This window comes from Citrus clementina, unplaced genomic scaffold, assembly GCF_000493195.1.
Source record: "Citrus clementina cultivar Clemenules unplaced genomic scaffold, Citrus_clementina_v1.0 scaffold_3, whole genome shotgun sequence".
NCBI lineage: Eukaryota > Viridiplantae > Streptophyta > Magnoliopsida > Sapindales > Rutaceae > Citrus > Citrus x clementina.
This window is the reverse complement of record NW_006262339.1, coordinates 41,036,585-41,055,058: the sequence shown is the minus strand read 5'-3', so window position 1 is coordinate 41,055,058 and position 18,474 is coordinate 41,036,585. Positions and strand designations below refer to the sequence as shown.

The 18,474-nt window shown below is 34.7% G+C and overlaps 3 protein-coding genes and 1 non-coding gene across 4 annotated transcripts; 3 read left to right on the top strand and 1 right to left on the bottom strand.

Annotated features, from left to right (window-relative positions):
- The first annotated feature begins 2,685 nt into the window (after window positions 1-2,685).
- On the top strand, window positions 2,686-2,792 carry LOC112100565. The gene has a single exon (XR_002906933.1). It is a non-coding gene; the product is annotated as a small nucleolar RNA R71 (small nucleolar RNA).
- Window positions 2,793-6,037: 3,245 nt separating this feature from the next.
- Window positions 6,038-9,248, top strand: LOC112100267 (transcription factor Pur-alpha 1-like). The gene is made up of 5 exons (XM_024189212.1): window positions 6,038-6,345; window positions 6,453-6,500; window positions 8,324-8,467; window positions 8,558-8,758; window positions 8,840-9,248. Exons 1-5 carry the CDS (start codon window positions 6,052-6,054, stop codon window positions 9,035-9,037), a joined length of 885 nt encoding a protein of 294 aa, XP_024044980.1. The 5' UTR covers window positions 6,038-6,051; the 3' UTR covers window positions 9,038-9,248.
- A 2,088-nt stretch (window positions 9,249-11,336) lies between these two features.
- LOC18046234 (thioredoxin-like 1-1, chloroplastic) lies at window positions 11,337-14,040 on the bottom strand. The gene is made up of 4 exons (XM_006443298.2): window positions 13,310-14,040; window positions 12,603-12,779; window positions 12,288-12,452; window positions 11,337-11,985 (listed from the first exon to the last, which is right to left on the bottom strand). Exons 1-4 carry the CDS (start codon window positions 13,550-13,552, stop codon window positions 11,698-11,700), a joined length of 873 nt encoding a protein of 290 aa, XP_006443361.1. The 5' UTR covers window positions 13,553-14,040; the 3' UTR covers window positions 11,337-11,697.
- A 2,231-nt stretch (window positions 14,041-16,271) lies between these two features.
- On the top strand, window positions 16,272-18,387 carry LOC18046233 (tyrosine-specific transport protein). Its single transcript, XM_006443297.2, has 2 exons — window positions 16,272-17,905; window positions 18,133-18,387. Exons 1-2 carry the CDS (start codon window positions 16,386-16,388, stop codon window positions 18,209-18,211), a joined length of 1,599 nt encoding a protein of 532 aa, XP_006443360.2. The 5' UTR covers window positions 16,272-16,385; the 3' UTR covers window positions 18,212-18,387.
- The last annotated feature ends 87 nt before the right edge of the window (window positions 18,388-18,474 follow it).

The window sequence follows — 18,474 nt, the reverse complement described above, 5'->3', positions numbered from 1 at the left end:
ATGCTTTCCTCTTCGGCATTGTTACAATAATTGCACTCACGGATTTCGATTTACCCAGCTGGAATACAGGGCGTAGGCTGGATTTGCGCTGCGTTGCTGCTCGGCTGGAGCTTGCTGCGCGGGTTGGGGCTGGTTGCGCACTGCTGGTTGCATGCGGGATGTTGTCTGCGTTGTGCGCACTGGCTGGTTCGCGCTGCGTTGCGGGTGGGACAGATTGTGCGGCGTGCGCGGGCTGCTGGATCTGCGCGCAGCGTAGGCTGTGTTGCGCGCACGGTTGCTGCTGATTGCGCACGGTTGCTACTGCTGCGTGGCTGCGGCTGCTGGTTGCTGCGGGTGAAAACGATAATCAAGAGTGATTTTTTTTTTGAATTAGGGATTTGTGAACAGTGAACTGTGATTTTTGATTTTTGTTTTTTTTTTCATTTTTTTTAAATAATATATATATATATATAAGAAAGAAAAGAAGGAAAAATAAATAAATAAATAAATAATTTTTTTTTTTAGTGATGAATCACTTTGAGACACTAAAAATTTCAGAAGTACTTTTCTAATAAGCACGTGGGCACGCCTTAAAACCATTTTACTTTAAAAATCACAGAAGTACTTATTAGTTAAGACGTGGGCACGCCTTATCGAAAATTTTCTTCTGGCCAAAATAAGCAAACACATTATTTTTAAAAAAAAATCCAAATCAAAATTAAAAGAAGATATAACAAAAACCAAAATAAATAAATCATTTGGGTTGCCTCCCAAAAAGCGCATTTGTTTTATGTCTTTGGCTAGACACATTTATGCATCAATCTCCATAATTGGGACTCTCGAGAGCCACATCCTCCACAATATTCACCGAAAAACCTTCATAAAAAAGTTTTAAGCGATGACCGTTAACCTTAAAAACTTTGTCAGAGGTCGGACTCTGAATCTCAACTGCACCATGAGGAAAAACATTAGTAACAATAAAAGATCCAACCCAGCAAGAACGTAATTTACCCGGAAAAAGTTTAAGGTTAGAATGAAAAAGAATAACTTTTTGACCAATAGAGAACTCCTTTCTCAAAATCATTCTATCATGAAATGTCTTCGTTTTTTTCCTTATAAAAAACTTCCTGCACTATAAGGTTAATAACATCCATAGAAAATACCCAATGTTCCTCACTAGGATATTTCATGGCATCATTCATATTGAATTCTATAACCTCTCCATCAAACTCCATAGTGAGAGTCCCTTTATGTACATCCATTTTAGTCCTAGCAGTTTTAAGAAAAGGTCTTCCTAGCAAAATTGGGACAAAATTAGAGGAGTTATCCTCTTCCATATCAAGTACATAAAAATCAGCAGGAAAAACCAACTCATTAACTTATATTAAGACATCTTCTAATACCCCATCAGGATATGCATTAGACCTATCAGCTAGTTGAATTATCACGCCAGTTTCTTTTAATGGCCCAACATTCAAAGATGAATAAATGGAACGAGGCATGACATTAATAGAAGCTCCTAGATCTAACAAAGCCTTTTCAATTCTAACACTACCAATTTTACAAGGGATAGTAAACATACCTGGATCCTTGCACTTAAGAGGTAGTTTCTTTTGGAGAACTGCTGAAACATTCTCCCCCATGTGAACTTTTTCATCTCCTCTTAATTTTCTCTTAGAGGTGCACAGTTCCTTAAGAATTTTAGCATATCGAGGTATTTGTTTTATAGCATCTAATAAAGGAATATTTACCTCAACCTTGCGAAATGTCTCAAGGATGTCTTTATCTTGTTCCTCCTTCTTGGATTTTACAAACCGGCTTGGAAAAGGAGGAGGTATCGCAATAGGTAGGGGTTTCGCTCTGGTGGGTTGCGCATCTTGAGATTTAGGCATCAATTCATTCTTCTCAAGCTCATCTTCTACATGCTTTGTCACTTTCTTACTAGGCTCTTGCAACTCCTTCCCACTTCTAAGGATGACAGCACTAACGTTTTGCTTTGGATTCACCTCAGATTGTGAAGGCAATCTCCCTAATACTTGAGACTCCAGACGGCTCACTGTAGTCGCCAATTGACTCATTTGGTTCTCTAAATTCTAAATGCTTGCTGTAGTCGCCTGCTGAAATTGTTGAGTGTTAGTCGCAAGTGATTTAACAATTTCTTCAAGAGATATACCTGACTTGGAGTTTGACTGTGGAGGTGCTGGTTGTCTTGGTGGATACTGTTGTGGGAATCCTGACGGCCTAACTCCATAGCTGAAGTTGGGATGATCCTTCCATCCCGGATTGTATGTTTGTGCATAAGGATCATACCTCCTCTGAGGCATGCCTGGAAATCCTCCAACTACATTGACTTGTTCAACGAGTTCTTCTTGAAGTGTAAGACACATATCAGTTGAATGACCCATATTGTAACAAATGCCACAAGTCTTCACCTGTTGCACATGACCTACAACAAACTTTTCCATAAGAGAAGTAAGTTTATCTAAACGTTGTTCAACAGAAGAAATATTGACCTCATTCACCTTCCTTGAAGTGAGATCTTGCCTGCTGCCAAATTGTTGTGCGTTGGCAGCCATATTTGATATCAGCTCCCTTGCTTGAGTAGGGGTCTTGTTCACCAACACGCCTCCACTAGCAGCATCTATCATGCTCCTATCCATCAATGACAGTCCTTCGTAAAAATATTGAATAAGAAGTTGATCAGAAATCTGATGCTGAGGACAGCTGGCACACAATTGTTTGAATCGCTCTCAATACTCATACAAAGTCTCCCCAGGAAGTTGTCTGATCCCACAAATGTCTTTTCTGATGTTAGCAGCTCTTGAAGCATGAAAGTACTTCTTGAGGAACTGCTTCTTCAAACCATTCCACGTTGTAATTGATCCAGGAGGCAAGTAGTACAACCAGTCTTTAGCTAGTCCATCTAAAGAGAAAGGAAAAGCACGCAGCTTAATCTGCTCTTCAGTCACGCCTTGTGGTCTCATACTTGAACACACAACATGAAACTCCTTAAGATGTTTATGAGGATCTTCACCTGCAAAACCATGAAACTTGGGCAATAAATGAATAAGACCAGACTTTAATTCAAAATTTACCTCCAAGTCTACATATTGAATGCAGAGTGGTTGTTGATTCAAGTCTGGTTCAGCTAACTCTCTAAGAGTTCTTTCTACAGGTGCAGGTCTATCCATCACTTGTTCTTCTGAATCGCTAGATGATTCAACTAAATCAGGCACTGTATCTGTTTCAAAAAGCAAAGGCGATGAGGATCGTTGCTTAGCTCGCTTCGTCTGCTATCTCAGCTGGCGAGCTGTCTTCTCAATTTCAGGATCAAACGAAAGTGTACCTGTACGAGAAGAACGAACCATACACCAAGTAAAACGTAAAAAGGATTAAATAAATGACATCAATCCCCGGCAACGGCGCCAAAATTTGATGGTTGTCGAAGCCAACAAAAATAAATTCCTACTCTAAATAAATTGTGTATAGTGATTGAGTAGGGTCGTGTCCACAGAGATCGGTAATTATTTAAATCTTTTTAAAATGTAAAAGATAAAATGGGGGTTTTGTTGACAATAATAAAAATCAAATTAAAATAATAAGAATGTAAATTAAAGTTGTAATTCAAATTGGAGAAAGCTCTGGTTGAAGGAATTAACTCAGCTTGATTCGACTACTGATTATTGATTCAAATATAGATTATTATTACTTATGAATAGACCGGTTATAGCTATTGAGACCCTCTAATAGCCAATCTCTTCTTAACTAGTCGATAACCAAAGTACGACCGTTAGATATTTCCCTAATCAATAGACAACCCTAGATACGATCATAGGATTTAATCAATTGACAGCCTGAAAAACCAAAGAGACCCAAATCTTAATCAACACATATGATAATTCATTTAAATTAGATTGTTTATTCTCATAACACAACTCACTGCTATGTTATTTGTCACAAATATTAAAATCTTCATACGATGAATCATTTAATTGACAATAGATTAAGTTGATAATTAAATAGTGGCCAATTACTTAATTAACAAACATAATCATGAAACTAATTCAGATAATAAACAAATACCCAAAGAGTAATAAAACAATTAAAGCATAAGAAAGATCTCACAGTAGTGATGAATCAAAGCTTCATTAACCTTTAACCAGAAAAATAAGTTTAGTTCTTCATAGAGAGAAGAGAAAAATTAGATCTAGGGTTTCTTTCTTTTTCTCCAATCCCCTTTTTTTCACAATAGATTCCTCCCTTAAATACTCTCTCTCTCTTCTCCTCTAGAGTTCTATTTAAAATAAAATACTAATATCTGAAATATTAAATTCGTAATTACAAAAATAACCAAAACTACAAAACACGTTAAACTAAAAATTGCAGGTCCGCAGTTGACAGCACGCGCCCACGCCTTATCAACAAAGTTCTTCTGACGCTCATAATTTCTCGAAGAGAACAATCATCTTTAAACATCATCTTATAGCTCAATTTTATCACAAATCAATAGAATTGCACCTACAAAAGTAAAACACAAGTAAATCATTATTATTAAGTGCAAAACATCGATATTAAGGGAAGTAAACAATACAAAACCAGTGCATAAATTGCACTCTAACAAAATTCCTCTGAAAACAGCACTACAAAATGAAAAAATTGTTGACTGTACTTTTATATTATTTGTATACTGATAAAAAAGTTTTTAAATTTTGTTAGGTTAAAATAAGTTGGAAGTGATTTGCTAAAGGCGTTAAAAGATGGAGATAAAATCAATGCTGGAAAGTGAGGAGCAATTTTTTTTTTTTTTGTTTACACTGACATTACAATAATAAAAAAAATATTAATAATAATAATAATCTCACAAGGAAAAAGACTGTCTATTCAATTATTTTATTTAATGTACACTGCAAAGTTGAAAAGATAAAAAAAAAAATATATTAGAAGTGAGAAACATTAAAGTATTTGATAACAATAATGTTAGAGATCCCAACATTTGACTGGTAACTTAAATATCAATGCCATGTGTTATCCATCTATTAAATGATGGATTTCATAATTTATAAAATTACTTAACATCTAATAGATGAAAGCTATATGAGTTGATATTTTTAAATTGGAACTTAGATTTTAGGATACCTAACATTGCTCATTTGATAAATACTTAATACCTTAACTTAAAAGTTAACGTTAACATGAATTGATTTCGCACTTATTTGATATTGAGATAGTGTAAAATTGTTTGGTTTAGTGAGATTGAAATTTCAAATGGGTTAACTTGGGTTAAATAAATTTTTACTAACCCACCTGTGAACCAGACCACCCCCAATTTTATTACTTCTTTGTTTACCCTTTTTCAACAAACAATTGTGTTATTTTTTGTAATAAAAACACTTTTTTGAATACTTTTTAGTCCATACTTTAATTTCCAAAACAAAAATTACATCTAAATTCTAAATCAAACGGGCCTCATGTAAATAAAAGTGCCCCCACGTCTTTTGTATGCGTACTTTGAACCGTCCCAACCGAACCAATAAAATTTGCATCAACCAGTACCAATTACTAGACCTTTTTCATATAACAAGGTCACAATTATATCTTGGAGGAAAAATGGTAATTTTTTATTCTCTCATTTTATCTACTTTAACCGGTCATAATAATATACATGCACAAGCGACAACTAACAAACAAATAAAAAGTACTCTTAGAACGCCCACGACCTTCCTAATTTACAAAAAGTCATATTATTTTTTGGTAAAAACATTTTTTAATGTAAAGTTTAATAAGTTAATGCATAAAATTTTGAACAAACCCCGATAAAGTATTGCCACTTGTCCTTGACGATAGTTATAGCTTGACAAGTCATACTGTTACATGCATAAACGTAAAGCCAAATGTAGCAAACTATGCACATCTTGCACTTACAGTGCATTTCTCATAAATCGAAGCACCAATAAGGCAATAAAGTAATTACTGCCCTTTTTTGTAGTCCCTTACTTTAATTGATTGAACAACTGAAAACATTATCATTTTATATTGCTTTGATTTGTTTCTTGTTTGGAGTTACTTTGAGAGATGGAAGATCAAGAAGAAGGGCAAAAGCAACAGGTAAATTCAGAAATGGAAGAAGTGTTGCTTCTTTGCAGGAAGATAAAGATACAGCAGAGACTGTTCTGTTTTGAGTTTAAGGAGAATTGCTTTGCTCAGTATCTCCTAATTTCCCATAATGGCTCCTCTCTTTTGGTTCCTTCAAATGGGATTTCTTGCTTCTTGGATGCAGTAGATTGCTTGTCTTCTGGTTTTGTAAAACAAGAACAACGCGATTATGATGGTTTTAGTAAAGAAAAAGAACTCAAGATTGATGACAAGGTATGGCCTCTTTTTTTAACAAAAAAGAAAAATAATGATGTGCTTAATAAGGATTAAAAATATGCTTTGACCGAACTCTTTAATTTTTCTATTTGGTTAACTTTCAGGTGTTTTGCTTTGGAATTGGACAGAAGAGATGGGGTCACTACATGAAGGTAAAGCAAAATCATTGTCTGTTTCAACAAGATTAGAAGAAGATAACATATGTTTTCATTTTACTTGTCGAGAGGTTCTGTTCTGAAAAATATTAATCCCCATTTGGTGGTCAAAATTCTTGGAAATTGTGGTGCAGAGAAGGGAAACTTAGAAGAAAATATCATGTTCAGAATATCATGATCACCACCACGCCAATGTTGTTCTGAAATTTCTTTTCATTGTTGTGGATATTTAGAGCCCATTTGGGGTGCCTCTTGAAGAGTCATAAGTGCTTAACTGTTAGGGAACAAATTCAAAAGCACTTAGAGAATTTCGATTAAGGAAAGCAAATTAGGAGTGTTCGTGGATTGGATTTTATGGATTGGACATCAATCCATATTCGATCTACAATTTTGTGGATTATATCCAATTCAATCCACGAATTAGTAAAATTTAATCCAAATTCAGTTCATACATATGTGGATTTAACTCAAATACTCAATCCATATCCAATCCATTATTTTGTGGATTGTTTATAGACTAAAAGTTTTTAATTTTGTCTAATTCACAAACTAACTAAATAAAAAAATTTAATATAACAATAATTTTGCTACCGATAAAATTCAAAATTAAATAGGATTTAAATAAATTATTTATTTACATAAAACTATAAAATACATTCAAATTTTCAAAATATAACACACCAAAAAGAAAAAAATCTCAGTTGTTTCAGTACATGAAGGTTAATTGTTTAGGAAGATATTTTTTTATTTAATATTATTATTGAATAAGATATAATATGGTGTTAATATAACTATATTTTGACTTATTTATTTATTAGTAAGTACTAATGCAACATTTATAAGTTTTATTTTTTAGTTACATAATTTTTTTTTTTTTTTTTGCAGATTCACATATTTTTTTATGAATTTACAGAAGTAAATCCATATCCAATTCACCAGCTGCAGATTTTTAATTTTTTAATCAAATCCAATCCATCAATCCACAGATCAAATTTTTACGGGTTGAATTTTTATGGATAAGATGGATTGAACGGATCGAATTATATTCTAAACACCCCTAAAGCTAATGGTGTGGTGTTTTTCTCATAAAGCACATATAGTGAGTCTAGATGGCCATTTGTTTTTACTCACCCTTCTAGAAGGATTATTTGCTTTTGTTGAGACCATTTGAGTTTTTTAACATTTTATTCCAGATTTTCTGCAAGTAATTGCACATCTTGATATATTCGGAAAACTGACTACTTGTGGTCATGAACTGATGGTGGCACCAGAGTGTAAAGCTCATTAGCTGTTCTTAGAATATGTAACAGAATTAGAAAATTTAGACTTGAAATTACTGTAAAGAATAAAAGGATAATAAAATTAGTATGCTTTATATCGATTCAGCATTTCTTTACTAGCAGACACTAGCAATGGTACATCTTAGTTTCAAAAATTTTATCTCTCACAATCGAAACAGTTTCACATTCTACAGATTCTCAGATACCTCTGAACCTTCTGATTCTGTATCATGAGGTGTTGCTTTATGCATAAACCGGCTTATATTGATCTAAAGTTGAGGGAATTGGTTTCAACTGAGCTAGTGAGCAGACTTGACATAGCATTTTTGGTTAGAATTTTCTGAATCCCAATTTAAGATTAGCTTGGAAATCCTGAATCAAGAAATAGGCCTTAACAAAGTTCAATTCACTCGGTTTCTGAAGCAAAGGGGAAAGAAGAATAGTTTAATATGGAACTTGGTCTCCATTTATCTCTACAATTGATTGTAGTTGATTGATCTCCTTCTTTTATGCTTGATGGTTGCAGTATTATGCTTGCAGGTGTGGGAAGCATCAGCTTCCCAAAACAACACTAGCAGCATAATCATCCCATCCGGGAACAATGGCATCGATGGCTGGGAGATTTTCAAGACGGCGCTGGCAGAGGTTTACAAAACTTCAAGACTTCTTTGTCCTCCTCGCCAGGTCATTACTTTTTATCTTCACTTTTGTTGTGATTTGTGAAAGAATAAAGGGGAAAAAAAAATCATGGATTCTTCTACTCTGATGACACAGGGACAAAGCGCTCCTGCAGAGAGCTCCACAGATGCTAAGGTCAACTCCGTTACCCGTGAAAGTGCTCAAAATTTGAATATAGAGTCTTCGCAGATTAGAGAGGGCAGCACTGGGGAGGCCAGAATGATGAGAGCTGGTTCAAAGAGATTCTACTTTGATCTAGGGAGCAATAAGAGGGGTCATTTCTTAAAGATATCCGAGGTAATCATTCATGTACTAGTAATTGCAGTTTTCTCCCATCCTCGTAAACATCTTTAGTTACTCTTTGAGTTACACTTTCAGGTGATGGGTGCAAATCGTTCCTCGATCATCATCCCATTGTCCAGCATGCAGCAGTTCCATGAAATGGTGGGTCATTTTCTCAAGTGCAGTAATAAGTCAGTAACCGGCACAAATTTGAAGCAGAGTGGCGGCCATTACATGAGTAAAGCAAAAGAGTTGGATGCAGAGGAAGATTCTGCTCCAGGCCAAGAAAATTGAGAGCCGGACTTTAGAGGCTTTGAAATTACTGTTATTTATTGTTTTACCCTGCATTTTAAGATAGTTTGGTACTGGCCTTTTTCCAGCATTCAAAAGAATTATCAGAGGTATCCCATCCCTGCCTTGAATTCCATTTTTATTTTTATTTCTTTCAACACCAGCTGAGGGTTTATTTTAGATTTGTAGCGTAAGGGAATAGGCAGCTTCAGGGGATATGGCATTTTTTTTTTTTGCCCTTTTCTTAATTTTATTAAATAGGGAGGAGGCTCGAATGCTTAAGCCTTAACTGATGTGGGTGGCTCATAAGCTATCAGCTATGGGCACATGTCCTTGTTGGCTAATGCAACACTGCTGACAATGGGCATCCAAATTTGAACCTGTGTTAATGGGTCCTCTTTGCTTGGTAATTGGTATGTAGGCGTGTTTCGAACTTTTGAGCCCATTCATTTTGATGGGCAAATTTTTGCTGTCTCAATTATCCAGGCCTCATGCTCTAGTCAATTTTGGGTTTGGCATTTTTTAAAAAATATTATATTACCAGAAAAAGGGGGAAAACAGAGGGGCGAAAAAAAAAACAGAAACCCTCATTGAACTTTTGATTAACCCTGTCAAATCCTAAAGATTATAATAAAATGATGTTGCTTTTAAGCTGATGTATTAGATTATTGGGCTTCTCTTTGATGGACACGACCTGGACACATGGAGAGAGAAGAAAGGACCTCAAAGATTTTCGAATCTTGACACAATGTCGATGCTAGGAAGAACATGGACAAATCCAAGGACGCGTGTTAAGAAAAGATCAAAGTGTTGAAATTTTCAAATCGTAAAATCCATGTTAATCATAAAAGGTAACCCAAAGCCACAACGTTTATTTTGCTAAAAGAAAAAGCAAAAGGGGCCACGTTGCTTCATCTTCACCCACACGCAACATTATCCATTATATTTCAGCGGATTAATTTCGGCTTAACCCCTTGAATTAATAATCTTCAAATCGTTCTCTTTATTTATTTATTTTTTTTTACATGAGACTATTATTTAAATTATAACTTAAATTACAACTCATATTATATGAGAGTATAACTGATATATACAATCATATATATATACTGAGATCTATTGACATTAATGCTGATATAGCACTGCTCAGATTTTTGTAACCCTCTCAAATATTCGAGGGACGTCAAACTCCCATCCTGAGAGAAAAACTGCCTTCACTCGAGCTCTATGACTCCAAGGAAGGAAATATAAATTAAACCCCTACAATACAACTGTGGAGGCTCGAACTCCTTCCCTCACATATGTGAGGGAGTGGCTCTAGCCACTTGGGCTAGCCCAAGTGATTTCCTCCTTATTTTTTTTAATCTTCAAATCATCCTTAGTTTTTTAAACATTCAATTATCTCCTAAATATAGTTTAACTTCTGTCATGGATTGCTGTTGACTTATTAAAGTATAAAAGTATTCTTTTCAAAAAAAAATTTAACTAATGATTTTAACACTAAAAATATTATTCAAATTAATAAAATATTAAAATAAAAATGATGCAGTCCTTCAAAAAAAAAAGAAGATAATCTTTAAATCTTAGAATATGTTACCAAATACCAACTGGAATCACTACTCTGCCTCCAGGTTTCAACTGATCAATAAGTGGCTGCCAAATAGTATCCACAGGTGAAAAATGACAAGTTTTTAATAGTATTTGAGATCAAGCTCTAAATATTTAAAATATTTATGTGCGTTTAAGAAAACTTAAAAATTTAAGCCAATGAAAATTTAACGTTTGTTTGTTATTGAACTATTGGGAGAACACATAAATATTATTTTATCATTTTTACCTCTAAAAATAACAAAAACAGAAAGATTATTATTTTCGAGGGATAACTTGATGATTTAAAAAATAAAGGAGTTTATTTTTATCAACTCACGGGAGGGTGAACCGAATTTTTCAGCCAAGTTAGCAATATGCCAACACCATTCATATACCCCCGCGGTCCAGCCAATTACAAAATGACACAAAACATCATTTCTCAATAAATTTTCTAGCTGAAGAACAAATGATCCAGTCCGGTTGCAGATAAAGCCCACGTCATCCCGCAACATTCTTGAAACTTCTATGCACTTTCTAGGTTTCATTTTCTTTGCACTGCGCAAATTAATTTGCCAGGAAAATATCAAGGCGGGCATCACAGTATTAAATATCGCAAATTTTCTTGCTATCTGTTTGAATCACAAAGTTCACTAAGCGTGGTGTAGCGGTGTGCGTTCCAAAATGCATGGAAATTAAAATCAACAAAAAAGCATATTCAAATCCATTTGACAGAAATACAACAATAATACATTGAGTCAAGTACACAAACTCCGATGCCATTAGCATCCAGGGATAAAACGGGGATCTTCTATCCGCAAATAGAAGAATTACCGGAGAACATAAAAGAGCCCAACTTTACAAACACTGAGGCTGCTGCTCTTTAAAAACTCCTGAATGATAGCAGGCAAGGATCCAAAAAAATAAATCCAATAACCTGCGATTCTTTTCTGTGACACACATAGATACAGTATGGCTTATAACTTATACCAACACGAATACTTTAATAAAGCACAGGATATGGAACTGTACAACGGCAGTATGGCAGAGGGTAGGATTGGCAAAAACTAACCACTTCATCTCCCAGCTGACACCAAGGTTTTGTCTTCAATCTCTTGAGTGGACTTTAAGGTTGAGGGAAGAGGTAATGGTAGATTTAGGATTGAGTGAGGTGGAGGTACTTCTGCCAATCCTACCTCTTCTACTGCAGGAGCGGGCATTGGTTGTGGTTTTGGTGTGTAGTTGAAGGAAAGATCTTTGTTAGCAGCCAATGCGAGGAGCTCTTTCTCCTCCAGTCCCTTTGTTGGCCCAAGGCCGCATCGATCTGGTGTATGCTTAGCCAGTGCATCTTTAAATTTCTTGATCTGTAAACGTAAACATCAGAGCAACTAATTAAAAGTAGCCCTGAAAATAGTAGCATCAAACTAATAAAAGTGAAATAGTGTAATTCTACTCGAGTCAGCACTGACCAGCTCCAACAACTAGACATCTTAGATACCAAAGAAGAGAGCAGAATTCAACAACTCCAAGTGATAACATATTTTTTCAATTAACAACGAAAGGGCCCTTAATTGGTTTCACATCCCATGTTCCCCAAGTGCATAGGAAACCAAGATCAATATTCATACTAAATCATCATTTAAGAATCGACAGAATCTGTACTAACCGTTGCATTAGTACAACTAAAGCTGCATAATCGGCCATGAGCCCCTCTGTAAAACCGGAAAAAAGGCAGGACGTGAACATTAAGGCTATAACACATGGATTTGTGCTCCTCATAATTAACCTGAAGAAACTGCACATCTGGGTTCATCTCTGCCAATTGACATATCTGCACAGAGCAACAACCCATCCAAATTTGCTTAAAACTAGAAACATGAAATACCCTTATCAAACACGCGTCTAAACAAAAATAAATTAGCATAAATCAAACACGCGTCTAGACAAAAATAAATTAGCATAAATCCTGTGTCCATTATACCTTGGGATGGAGAGCTTTGCATCCACCACAGCCAGGGGAGAAGAAATCAACAACAACAAGTTTATCCCCAGCATGCCAAAGGGATTCCACCAAATCTTGTGCAGAAGCCACCTCTCTCATGTTTGGTTGCAGCCCCTTTTCCCACCACCTTTGTGCCTTCCCAATTCTAAGGCCAGTCTATTGTCCCCATCAAAGAAGAAAAATATAGGTATTAATTCACCTCGACTATTTAAAATCAAAACAAAACATAACCATCAAAAACTAAATACTAAGGAGAATAAACATAAGTCAGAAGAACTTCAATCATGAAGAATAATTAAAGGCCAAAAAATACACAAAATACAATCTTCACAATCATATTATTTCTCACTGATTTAGCAAAATGGTCTATTACTAATAACGTTTTTCTATTTATAATCAACAAAAATCCAGCTCAAACATAGATCTCTGTAAGATCCTCAAAGGCAAAGCTACCACCAAAGTTAAATTTCAATCATAACTAGGTTTCCAAACACGTTTCAAACTAGTCACTGAAGCTCATACAATTAAAATAATAAATCAATCATGAACCACAATAGATATACCTTATCATCCAAGAAACAGAGCAAATAAGTTACAAAATAATACCTTAAAAAGGCATAACGGCAAAAACAAAAACTCTCTAGATTCATAAACTGAAAAAAAAAAATGATATTTTTTATACCAACCTGTGCACTAATGGAGAACTTGGATGAGCTTCCTCTCTTGGGGATGGCTTTATTTTCTTGAAAAACAACTCCATGTCCATGAAAATCACTGGTTAGTGGTGAAGAGAGCCTCAGAGCCTGGGATCTCAATTTCATTGAGCACGACCCAGCACAGCTTTTTGGAAACACAGATATGCTGCTCTTATTGTGTTGATCTTGATTAAAATATGAAAACAGATTCGCTTTGCTCAACAACTCCGCCATGTTTTCTCACAACAAATTTTCTTGCTAGCCTCCGAAAATAAAGAAAACAGATTTTATTAATAATAATACCCAGGAAAGATAAAACCGAAACTTGAGTTCTTATTGCTTTGACCACAACAAACTGCTTTCTGAAAACGAAGAAAACGGTTTCAAACGCCAACGAAACACGTTTTGTACAAAGATGTAATTTTTGACTTCGTCGACCGCGAAAAAAAAAAAAATCAAAATTTTTGTTCTCCTTCCGAAGCCAATGAAACCAGTTTCAAAGAAAAACCCAGAAGCAGAATGGAAACAGATTCAGTGGAAGAAATTTTTTTTTTTTTTTAAACTTTTTGCTTTCAGTTTGAGCAAAGGTGGTTGCTTTTTTAACACAAAAGCACTCTCCTTACGTTTCAAACGAAGGACGGAATTGATCCTGACCGTTGATATAAAGTCGATCCAACGGTTGATAAATTTTTATGATGTTAGATTTTCATAAAGCGAAAATTTGTGGATAAGGACATAAGGCTTTGCTTAAATCAATTTCACTGGGAGTTATTACATTTAATCGAGCCCGTCGGTTTTGTTTGGGATTAGAGGATCTAACGGTGGGTGGATTTGAGTGAGGTGAAATAAATAAAAGTGGATAAGGTTTGTATTTTATCAAATATTTCAATTTTGGGGGGAGGGAAGTGGTTGGAACACGTGACGTGAATAACCTGAGACATGTGGCGCGGCGGCATGAAAGATTGGGTGTTGGAAACTTTGGATATGATTTGGATAAAAGGCAGGTGCTCTGCCACCTCATTGCATTCGGTGGGCCAATTAGTCTTTGGCCTTTTTCATGACTCCTTGAACATAACGCCATTCATCTTCCAATAAAATTTTTAAATTAAAAAACTTTATGTTATTCAACTATTTTCAAGTCCAAATTGTTTTTTTATTATTATTTTATATATACATAGTTTGTGAACTTAGTATTCACCTATCACTAATTATCAGTGTAAAATATTAATTGATTATATAATTAGTCGCTCTCGATGCGTTGTTAGCTTTGCACGACCCAATCAAGGAATGACCTATGGACACTAAAATAATTTTTGGAAACAAATTTCCTTAAATATGGTATTACTATATATTTTTAGGGTGGTTGGTACATTTATAAAAATTGAAATATCCTAGTGATGGAATACTAATATGGATTTATAAATTTGATGAGAAATAATAAAACTTAATAAATAATTTTCATATAATCTGATGCATCATTTGACGCATAAATTTTTTGTAATTATTGTCAAATGACAATTCAAATTTTTTCCTCATATCTATACCATTCTTAAAAATTTTAAGAATTAAACTAATTAGTCACTAAAAGACTTTGAAATAAAAGATATGGAGTTCAAATTTCATTGAACCGTGCGAAAAATAAGGTTAATTACTATATGAATTATGTTTAAATATAAACGTTCTAATTTTACTGTATTTTGAATTTTAAATTGATTAATTTGGACTTTGAAGTCACCAATCAAATTGTACCCTAATTTCCATTATTCATCGGCAACAGGTGGCTTGTTCTAAACAAGAGACGTCTTTTAAATGCAAATCAATGGTGGGTTAGGATCCGATTTTGGAGAATCTTTCCCATATCCTTTCCTTCATGCAAAAGAAAATGAAACTCGAGAACTGTTTAAGGACCATTTTGCCCTACCTTTAAACGAAAAATTACGAGTGTAATTTTCACGTTACCTCACATAAAAGTTGTGTAGTCAATAAATCCGGCTGATTTGATTTTTTTAATCTCAATTGTTTAAAAGAATTTCATTAAGCTATGATTTAGGAGTTGTCTTTCTTGAATGGTCTCTTTAGATTGAATTTTTTTTTTTTGGTTGATTTTATTAATTAAAATTCAAATCTTACTTTTGAAGAAAGTTAAATAAACAAAAGAGAAAAATAATTGGCATGATTGTAGGTCAATTGGCCAAATTTGCAGCCAGTACAGATGACTTAATTTAACCGATGCCATCTACAGTCTCTTGTGATGCTTATAACCAAAAAAAAAAAAAAAAAAAAAATTTCTTGTTATGGCCTCCACTATTCGCACCCCTCAATGTTACAGATATTACATTATAATTCATTGAGTTAGACTATTGGCACCCCTCTCATCTCCTCATAAAACCCCCTTTCTAGTTATATTTATTTTATTTCCGAAAATACCCCTTTTTTTAGATACACTTTTCTAAGTTCTCAATTTTCATTTGATTTGTTTTAAAACTCAAAGTATTATTGTGCTATTTTTTAATTATTTTCAATTTTATTATTAATCTACACACAAATTAAAAAGTTATATGGGTGATAAGTTTTTTAATGTTAATCATTGGCTGAAATAACACAAATTTTAAATTATAATTTCAAAGTAATTTTAAGTATAAAAATATTTAATCAATAAGAAATCAAAAGAGAATAATAAATTATTCTAAATTTGTACAATTTATTTAGTTAAATAAGAAGTAACATATAGATTTTTTTTTAAAAATAATTATTATGAATTAAGTAATTTGCTGAAAAAAAATCTATATGTGTTTAATTTTTAATTATTCTTAATTATAATTTTATTTAAAGTGGATTTTGTAAGAATAATGTAGGGATGCCAATACCTCCACTCTAATCCATTTTGTTTTATGATTTCTCTATTATAAGCCCATCCATCCAAGATATTGCATAATGGCCAAAAAGGCAAAAGACTTGTCAAACCAGAATCTTTTAAGACTCTCAGCAGAATCTCAGTGCAAGGATCCCACTCATCAAAATCATCGCGACACATTACATACAAGTCTGAAATCTTTTAATCTCCAGCATGCTCAACTCTACAGTTTCACATTCAAGATTCAGCAACTCTCTTCACTTCAATACTCATCTTCACTCTCACAGACATGCCATTTCTTACTCAAGACCGCCATTATTCACCAGAATCTCCACGAATCATCGTTCTTTCATTTGCATTACAAAATGCACTGCTACTTATAACAGTGGCGTTCCACTTCCCATCGTCTCTAATGAAACTGTCATATATCAGAAACCTCAAGATACCCGAGAAGCATCAGGGGAAAAGAGCTTCTGGGGTGCAGTCAGTTTGATCATTGGTACAGCTGTAGGGCCTGGTATGTTGGGTTTGCCTGCTGCAACTATAAGGTCGGGCTCACTTCCATCAACTATAGCTATTCTGCTTTCCTGGGTTTATGTTATCTCATCAATTATTCTTGTGGCTGAGCTTACTTTTGCAGCTATGGAAGAAGATGGGGTTGAAGAGGTGAGTTTCACTGGCCTTGCTACTAAGGCATTGGGAGGCCATTTTGGTGCTTTTGTTGCTCTAGTTTATGCTAGCTTGAGTTTTTCTTTGTTAGTGGCTTGTGTTTCAGGCATTGGTTCAATTGTGTCTCAGTTGTTTCCTTGGATGAATCATGTATTGGCTCATGCTTTGTTTCCTCTCGCTGTTGGGATTGTAATTGGTTTGTTTCCTTTTAAGGCCATTGATGTTGCGAATCGGTTGTTGTGCTTCATTATGTTTTTCTCAATTACTTCACATGTGGCAATTGGTTTATCAGTGGCAAGAAGAAATGTATTAGACTCTTTTGCTTTTGCCTCATGGAATCTTTCATCGATTTTGCCTGCTATACCGGTAACTGTGCTCACATTGGGATTCCATGTTATCACCCCTTTTATTTGTAAAATTGCTGGGAACAATGTATCCGAGGCTCGAAAAGCAGTTTTGATTGGAGGGACTGTTCCATTGGTTATGGTTCTATCTTGGAATTTGATTGTTTTGGGGCTTGCTGGGACTAACACAACTGTCTCCTCCAGAGATCCCATATCCCTCTTGCTTTCTGTTAATCCTTCTGCTTTGACTGCAGTTCAAGGCTTTGCTTTCTCTGCCTTGGCTACTAGCTTTATAGGCTACATTGTTAGCTTGCCAAAGCAGCTTGTTGATACCTTGGAGTTGATTCTTGGTAAAGAGAATTCAGAAGAGAGTAAACGCTCCAAGTCTCGAATAGTTTCTAATGGGAATGGGACTGGAAGAGTTGGGTTTGTAACTTATTCTGATAAGATTGATCTTGGAAATATAGGGAAGATTTCATTTAATAGCTCAAGCAGTATTGGTGTCTCAGAAGTTAAACCTATCTCAATCTTGGATGGCTTTAATGTATTGAAGATATTTGTAATGCCACTAGTTCTTAGTCTTCCAGTTCTTATAGCATCCTTCTTTCCATCAACTTTTTCAAGAGCTCTAGATTTCGCAGGGGTATATGCAAATTGCTTCCTGTTTGGCATCCTTCCTCCAGCAATGGCCTACATACAACAATCCAGGAAGAAGCTCAGGTATTGCTAATTGTGTTTGACAACACTTGTTACTAACAAATGGTTGTTTGGTCTGCTAAGACAAATTCGAGGGTATAAAGAACAGAGTGGTTAACTATGATGTTAACTAGACTACTCCTGGCAAAGTTTTATAGTATGCAAACTTAATTGAATGGTCATGGTTTCTCCAAGTTTATCTTTTCTTGATAATAACTGATTGCAATTAAATGCATGTTTGGATTCTGTAGGTCATCCATCCTGCCTGGAGGAAATGGTGCACTTTTGCTTCTCTTTGGCATTGCCATAATTTTGGGGATTTGGCATTAGATGCTAGATGGTGTTCTCTGCAAAGCCTAAAGCTATTAATGTTGACAATTTTCATGCATAGAAAAAAAATAACAATCTGTCCAATAGAGCTAACTTTATCGATCTTTCTTCAGAGCTCTCTCTCCTCGTCACTATTCAAAGTTCCAAGGAGTAACCCCATGTGATATCATTTTCTTTTTTCATCTACAACTTGTTTGCTAATGTTTGTTTGATACGAGTCACTATATATTTTACTTGGTAAATGTGTTCTTAAATTTAGCATT